Source organism: Echiichthys vipera (genome assembly GCF_963691815.1).
Source record: "Echiichthys vipera genome assembly, chromosome: 5".
In the NCBI taxonomy this organism is placed as follows: Eukaryota; Metazoa; Chordata; class Actinopteri; order Perciformes; family Trachinidae; genus Echiichthys; species Echiichthys vipera.
In genome coordinates, this window is record NC_139830.1 from 498,367 (window position 1) to 506,814 (window position 8,448).

At 54.4% G+C, this 8,448-nt stretch overlaps 1 protein-coding gene across 1 annotated transcript; it reads left to right on the plus strand.

Moving 5' to 3' along the window:
• Positions 1-7,006: 7,006 nt before the first annotated feature.
• or55e1 (odorant receptor, family 55, subfamily E, member 1) lies at positions 7,007-8,002 on the plus strand (the record flags this gene model as incomplete). The annotated part of the gene is made up of 1 exon (XM_083913650.1): positions 7,007-8,002. One exon carries the CDS (start codon positions 7,007-7,009, stop codon positions 8,000-8,002), a length of 996 nt encoding a protein of 331 aa, XP_083769776.1.
• Between the last annotated feature and the right edge of the window lie 446 nt (positions 8,003-8,448).

Genomic DNA, 8,448 nt, shown 5'->3' on the forward strand with positions numbered 1-8,448 from the left:
TCGGCGTGCCTGCTCCAGCCTCGGCGTGCCTGATTCAGCATCGGCGTGCCTGATCCGGCCTCGGCGTGCCTGATTCGGCCTCGGCGTGCCTGATCCGGCCTCGGCGTGCCTGATCCGGCCTCGGCGTGCCTGATTCAGCCTCGGGGTGCCAGATCCGGCCTCGGCGTGCCTGCTCCAGCCTCGGGGTGCCAGATCCAGCCTCGGCGTGCCAGATCCAGCCTCAGCGTGCCTGATTCAGCCTCGGCGTACCTGATCCAGCCTCGGCGTGCCTGATTCAGCCTCGGCGTGCCTGATTCAGTTCTCGGCGTGCCTGATCCAGCCTTAGCGTGCCTGATCCGGCCTTAGCGTGCCTGATCCGGCCTCGGCGTGCCTGCTCCAGCCTCGGCGTGCCTGATCCAGCCTCGGCGTGCCTGCTCCAGCCTCGGCGTGCCTGATCCAGCCTCGGCGTGCCTGCTCCAGCCTCGGCGTGCCTGATCCAGCCTCGGCGTGCCTGCTCCAGCCTCGGCGTGCCTGATCCGGCCTCGGCGTGCCTGCTCCAGCCTTGGCGTTCCTGATCCGGCCTTGCTGTGCCTGATCCGGCCTTGGCGTGCCTATTCCAGCCTTTGTGTTCCTGATCCAGCCTCGGCGTGCCTGATCCAGCCTCGGGGTGCCTGCTCCGGCCTCGGCGTGCCTGCTCCAGCCTCGGCGTGCCTGATCCAGCCTCGGCGTGCCTGCTCCAGCCTCGGCGTGCCTGATCCGGCCTCGGCGTGCCTGCTCCAGCCTCGGCGTTCCTGATCCGGCCTTGCTGTGCCTGATCCGGCCTTGGCGTGCCTATTCCAGCCTTTGTGTTCCTGATCCAGCCTCGGCGTGCCTGATCCAGCCTCGGGGTGCCTGCTCCGGCCTCGGCGTGCCTGCTCCAGCCTCGGCGTGCCTGCTCCAGCCTCGGCGTGCCTGATCCAGCCTTGGCGTGCCTGATCCGGCCTTGGCGTGCCTGATCCGGCCTTGCTGTGCCTGATCCAGCCTCGGCGTGCCTGATCCGGCCTTGGCGTGCCTGATCCGGCCTTGGCGTGCCTGATCCGGCCTTGGCGTGCCTGATCCAGCCTTGCTGTGCCTGATCCAGCCTCGGCGTGCCTGATCCAGCCTCGGCGTGCCTGCTCCAGCCTCGGCGTGCCTGCTCCGGCCTCGGCGTGCCTGCTCCGGCTTTGGCGTGCCTGATCCGCCCTCGGCGTGCCTGCTCCAGCCTCGGCGTGCCTGATCCGGCCTCGGCGTGCCTGATCCGGCCTCGGCGTGCCTGATCCAGCCTCGGCGTGCCTGATCCAGCCTCGGCGTGCCTGCTCCAGCCTCGGCGTGCCTGATCCAGCCTCGGCGTGCCTGATCCAGCCTCGGCGTGCCTGATCCAGCCTCGGGGTGCCTGATCTGGCCTCGGGGTGCCTGATCTGGCCTCGGCGTGCCTCTGCATCGATACCTTGGGCAGCAGCGGTCATTGCATCGATCGAGGGCATCTGGTCCCAGGGGCGATGATCGTAAACCTTCCGTCTCTGTGCTCTGAAACATTCCTCTATAGGGTTTAAAATGGAGGAAGCTGCAGAGTCAAACAGGTGCTTCAGTGACTTCACACTGGTCCAGAAGTGTCTCAGAGAGGGGAACATGTGTGTGTTCTGTTTGGTTCCCACAGCTGAATCAGTGGAGTGTGGATGCATGAACGACATCTGCGTTAACTGATTTGCTAAAGGGTGCAGTGGGAGGTGTGTCACAACCATGACGACGGGTCGACTCATGAGCACGAGGTGTGTTTTGCTCTGTTGAGAGAGCGATGATGACGACTGAGGTCACCGGTGTCTCCAACCAGGTCAAAGCAATCACAAACAACTGTAACAGGAGCCAGGGTGTGTGTCTCCACACTGGCCTGGGAACGCCTCAGGATCCCCCAGTTAGAGCTGGTTAATGTGGCCCGGGAAAGGGAAGTTTGGGGTCCCCTGCTGGAGCTGCTGCCCCTGAGACCTGATCCAGGATCAGAGGCTGGAGCTGCTGCCCCTGAGACCTGATCCAGGATCAGAGGCTGGAGCTGCTGCCCCTGAGACCTGATCCAGGATCAGAGGCTGGAGATGAGATGTGCTAATGTCAGCGATGAACGAAGAACGATTCAAACCTTCACCTCATGAAGAGCGCCCCTGTCTGAGGCCGTACGGTCTACAGGGATTCGAACCTTTACCTCGTTACAGTGGCGGCGGTGTGACGAGTGAACAGACTAATGAAGCCGAGCACAGAGTAATGAACCGCTGGTTTCCCCTCGGGACCAATCAGCTCCGAGCAACAACAACACTGCGCCCCGCTGGTCCTCCCCTGGTCCTCCTGCGGGGACGCGCCCCTGGTCCTCCTGCGGGGACGGGCCCCCCTGGTCCTCCTGCGGGGACGCGCCCCCCTGGTCCTCCTGCGGGGACGGGCCCCCCTGGTCCTCCTGCGGCGGACTAATTTGATTTGAGTCTGAACCTCAGAAGAAACGCGCTCCTTCCTCTGATCCACTGATTCAATAGAGTGACAGAAGCGAGGACCAGGTCACTCCGGGTCGTTGGTTCGATTTCCTGATGTGTTCGTTTGTGAGTGTGAGTCAGAATCCTGTGGTGACGACATCAGAGCGCCGACCTGTGCCCAGCTCGTTAAAGGGGCTCAGGGGAACAGTGGGTCATCCTCCATTTTTGGTGGTTTTGCACCAATTTTTGTTGTTTTGCACCAATTTTTGTTGTTTTGCACCAATTTCTGTTGTTTTGCACCAAATTTCTGTTGTTTTGCACCAATTTCTGTTGTTTTGCACCAATTTCTGTTGTTTTGCACCAATTTTCTGTTGTTTTGCACCAATTTTCTGTTGTTTTGCACCAATTTCTGTTGTTTTGCACCAATTTTCTGTTGTTTTGCACCAATTTCTGTTGTTTTGCACCAATTTCTGTTGTTTTGCACCAATTTCTGTTGTTTTGCACCAATTTTTGTTGTTTTGCATCAATTTTTGGTCGTTTTGCACCAATTTTTGTACGTTTTGCACCAATTTTTTGTTGATTTGCACCAATTCCTGGTTGATTTGCACCAATTTTTGGTTGATTTGCATCAATTTTTGGTTGTTTTGCACGTCTTTGTGGTAATTTTGTGTTGTTTGTAGTAGTTATGTGTCTTTTTTCATGTGAGTTTTCTTTCGTTTAGCCTCTTTGTGAACGTGTGAACGTGTGAATGTGACGAGTGTGAAGCGCCTTGAGTCGTCAGGAGACTAGAAAGGCTCCATATAAGCACATAAGTCCGTTTACAGTTCAAAGGTCACGGATAAACGTCGTAAACGTCGTAAACGCTTCAGTCACAGAAAAACAAACAAACCTGAATGTTCAGTTCAGTTTGGATGAAAACACGAACGCTTCTCATTTCCATGTAAAGAAGAGTGTGATGTAGATGTGTGTGTGTGTGTGTGTGTGTGTGTGTGTGTGATGTAGATGTGTGTGTGTGTGTGTGTGTGGGGGGGGGGGGGCTGTGCCACTGATGCAGCAGCTCTGAAACAGTGAACAGGTCCCTGAGACGATCACAGGAGACGCTCCAGAGTTTAATCAGCCTGTGACGTCACAGCTTTGAGCCAATCAGAGCGCAGCTGGGTCCGGGGTCAGGGCCCCTGAGGGACGCTGGAGCTCAGGTAAAAGACGGAGCCAGACGGGACCGAGGTCCTCCGACACGCATCAGATGAACCCGAGCAGGTACGGCGACCCGTGGTGTTTGAACCGAGGACTCGTTTGTGACCTGCGATGAAAACTGCTTCAACTCAGAGATTCTGCTTCTGTGGGTAAGTGTTTGTTCTGAGTCTCTGAGTCTCTGAGTCTCTGAGTCTCTGAGTCTCAGAGTCTCAGAGTCTTCTGTGTGTGAGGGTTCTGCTTCTGTGGGTTAGTGTTCGTTCTGAGTCTCCAAGTCTCAGAGTCTCTGAGTCTCAGAGTCTCTGAGTCTCTGAGTCTCTGAGTCTCTGAGTCTCTGAGTCTTCTGTGTGTGAGGGTTCTGCTTCTGTGGGTTAGTGTTTGTTCTGCGTCTCTGAGTCTCCGAGTCTCTGAGTCTCTGAGTCTCTGAGTCTCTGAGTCTTCTGTGTGTGAGGGTTCTGCTTCTGTGGGTTAGTGTTTGTTCTGAGTCTCTGAGTCTCTGAGTCTCCGAGTCTCCGAGTCTCCGAGTCTCCGAGTCTCCGAGTCTCCGAGTCTCTGACTCTCTGACTCTCTGACTCTCTGACTCTCAGAGTCTCTGAGTCTCTGAGTCTTCTGTGTGTGAGGGTTCGTTCTGAGTCTCTGAGTCTCTGAGTCTCTGAGTCTCTGAGTCTCTGAGTCTCTGAGTCTCCGAGTCTCTGACTCTCTGAGTCTCTGAGTCTCTGAGTCTTCTGTGTGTGAGGGTTCGTTCTGAGTCTCTGAGTCTCTGAGTCTCTGAGTCTCTGAGTCTTCTGTGTGTGAGGGTTCGTTCTGAGTCTCTGAGTCTCTGAGTCTCTGAGTCTCTGAGTCTCTGAGACTCTGAGTCTCTGAGTCTCTGAGTCTCTGAGTCTCTGAGTCTCCGAGTCTCCGAGTCTCTGAGTCTCTGAGTCTCTGAGTCTCCGAGTCTCTGACTCTCTGAGTCTCTGAGTCTTCTGTGTGTGAGGGTTCTGCATCTGTGATGATTCTGCATCGATTTACAGTAATTTGGGGTCATTTTGCATCAATTTCTTGTTGTTTTGCACCAATTTTTGGTTGTTTTGCGTTAATTTCTAGTTGTTTCGCATCAATTTGTGGTTGTTTTTCTTCATTTTTGGTTGTTTTGCATAAATTTTATTGTTTTGCGTTAATTTTTGGTTGTTTTGCATCAATATTTTATTGTTTTGCATCAATTTTTGGCTGTTTTGCATCAGTTAATGTAATTGTTGTATTTATTGTTGATACTTTGATTCAGTGTTAGCAGGAAAGAAACTGTCTCCATGGTTTATTTCTTATAAATGACACTTTAAACTCCTGTGACGGCTGTAACCTTTGGTCCGTGCACGGGCACAGCCGAGGCCTCGGGGGTTTTGTCTGAGCCGAGGTGAGGTGAGGGCGGACGCTGGTTTCAAGAGTCCAGGATCGAGAGCAGAGAGACTAAAGAACGGCTTTGTTCTGGTTTCAGAGACCAGGGGCGTCGTGTGTAGAGCTGTGCACAGACACGACGTGTCGACGGCAGAAACGTGCGGTGACAAACGTTATTTAGATCTGCAGAGGAGCGTGCGTGTTCCTGCTCCAACTGTGACCCGTGAGCGCCACCATGGAAACGCCATGAAATACAGCTGAGTCAGCAGAAAAAACACACACATCTCCCTCAGTATAAAGCCCAGAGTAACAACACTGATGTAGGACGATACTGTTGGAAGTAATGATCCAGTCGACGTGTTTTTAAGAACTGCAGACGTCGACAGGTTTGTCCGTTTGAACTGAAAAGGTGAATTTAGTTTGTTATGATCGTTTTTAACACTTAAGAAATGATTCAATTCATCTGTTTCAGTCAGATTTGACCCTGTAGAGAAAGAAAGGGTCTAAATAAAGCTCAGAATATTCTGGAGCTGATCCCAGCTGACATTGGGCGTGAGGCGGGTCCACCCTGGACAGGACGCCAGTCTATCACAGGACACATAGAGACGAACAGAGACAGACAACCATTCACACCTACGGGGGATTTAAAGCAGGGCAGCCCAGTCCTGCTCCGACACACCTGAGTCTAACGAGCTTCAGCTGCTTGATAACGAGCTCATCAACAGACTCAGGTGTTTCAACAACTAAAACCTGCAGGACAGAGGCTCCAGGAGCCGGGTTGGGCCGCTCTGTACTCTACCGGGGAATCGTTGGGTCTCTGTGAATCATAAATAAGTCACAGTGTGGTCTTTACCAGCTGAGGTGGTTCAGGATCATCTGGTCTGGATGAACCCTGGGCGCCTCCCTAGGGAGGTGTTCCAGGCACGTCCAGCTGGGAGGAGGCCTCGGGGAAGACCCAGGACCAGGTGGAGAGATTAGATCTCCACACTGGCCTGGGAACGCCTCAGGATCCCCCAGTTAGAGCTGGTTAATGTGGCCCGGGAAAGGGAAGTTTGGGGTCCCTGCTGGAGCTGCTGCTCCTGAGACCTGATCCAGGATCAGAGGCTGGAGCTGCTGCCCCTGAGACCTGATCCAGGACCAGAGGCTGGAGCTGCTGCCCCTGAGACCTGATCCAGGATCAGAGGCTGGAGCTGCTGCCCCTGAGACCTGATCCAGGATCAGAGGCTGGAGCTGCTGCCCCTGAGACCTGATCCAGGATCAGAGGCTGGAGCTGCTGCCCCTGAGACCTGATCCAGGATCAGAGGCTGGAGCTGCTGCCCCTGAGACCTGATCCAGGATCAGAGGCTGGAGCTGCTGCCCCTGAGACCTGATCCAGGACCAGAGGCTGGAGCTGCTGCCCCTGAGACCTGATCCAGGATCAGAGGCTGGAGCTTAGATGAGGTGATTTAGAGTCATCAATGAACCGAACACCTGCACGTCTTTGGACTGTGGGACGAAACCGCAGAACCCGGAGAAAACCCACGCAGAACATGCAAACCCAACCCTTTAAGACCTTCCTCACAGATATTAACCTCAACTCAGACTTGAGATTTGGGACTTCTGAAAAATCCTAATTTGAGTTTTTGGTATGTTTTGAGCTCATAACCATAAGATACTTGAAACAGACTCAGACTCTAGATCAGGGGGGTCAAACTGACCCAGTGAAGGGGGGCGCTGTGGCTGCAGGTTTTCATTCCAACCAAGCAAAAACACACCTGATCCAACAAATCACCTGTGTGAAGGTGATTCAGGGGGTTGAATGAGTCAGGTGTGTTTTTGCTTGGTTGGAATGAAAACCTGCAGCCACAGCGCCCCCCTTTACTGGATCACTTTGACACCCCTGCTCTCGATCAAAGACTCAAGACGTGACCTGGACTTGAACCTTGAAACGCCGCGTGACGCTGCTTCTGTCTGACCGTCTCCTCTGTCTCCCCTCAGGTGGAGCTGGCACCATGTTGGAGGCGTCGCTGAGCAGGAACTCCTCCCACGTGACCTTCGTGTTCAGAGGTTTCCCTGAGCTGCAGAAGCACCGCCGGCTGCTGGCGCTGCCGTTCTCCGCCTCCTACCTGACGGTGCTGCTGGGAAACGCCCTGCTGCTTTACGTGATCCGCAGCGTGGAGAGTCTGCGCAGCCCCATGTACCTGCTCATCTGCACGCTGTGCGTCATCGACGTCCTGGTGGCGACCGTCATCCTTCCCAAGATGCTCCTCGGCCTCCTCTTCGACTGGGACGAGATCTCGCTCGCTGGCTGCTTGACTCAGATGTTCTTCACGCACTTCCTGTCCTCGCTGGAGTCGACGTTGCTGCTGGCGATGGCGCTGGACCGTTACGTGGCCATCTGCCAGCCGCTGCGCTACGCCCAAATCATCAACTCCTCCATGTTCGCGGCGCTGCTGCTCTTCACCCTGGTCCGCAGCGGCTCCATCATGGCGACGCTCGTAGGTTTGGCGGGTTCGCTGCAGTTCTGCGGCTCCAACACGATCCGCCACTGCTACTGCGACCACATGGCGCTGGTCAGCCTGGCGTGTGACGACACGCAGAGAAACCGCGCGGCCGGCCTCGCTGTGATCATCTGCTTCGTGGGCGTGGACATACCGCTCATCTTCTTCTCGTACATGAAGATCCTGAGCGTCGTCCTGCGAGCGCCGTCGACCGGCGAGGGCCGCTGGAAGGCTCTGCACACGTGCGGCACTCACCTCATGGTCATGATGTCGTTCTACCTGGTGGGCAGCGTCACATTCCTCTCTCACAACCTGAACATAGACATCCCCACGGACGCCAACACCTTCATGGGACTCGTGTACATCCTGTTCCCAGCGACCATCAACCCCGTCATCTACGGAGTCCGCACTCAGGAAATACGGAACGGCTTCTTCAGGATTTTCAAAGTGAAAGTGAAGCGAACGATGTTGGCGAAGGTTTCTCCTGCTGGAAAAGGACAAACGTGACTTTTTTAAAGACGAACTAAATAAACTTTACTGTGACAATGATCCGTCTTTGTCTGACGCGCTGTGATTTGACTCTTTCATGACTTCTTAGAGATGTTTTCAGTTTCTTTTACAGCCAAGGACCCTTAAGTGCAACTCCGAGGGTCTTTGTCTGCACTAATCCTCAGTAACCATGGAGACAGTTTTTATTAAGGTAGAAATCAGGAGAGATGCTAACAGCCGGACGTGGCTAACAGTGGTTAGCTCGGGGCAGCACGGTGAAGGCATTCAAAGGTCTTTTTTAACCACTAATGCTGCTGAAAATAACAGCAAACCTCTGCAGCAGCATGAGAAGAGTCCCCCCCCACACACACACACACACACATGAGAAGAGTCCCTACACACACAACAAAGTGTCATCAGCGTAGTTAGTGAAGCCAGAGTTTATTAAAGAGTGTTTTAAAGAC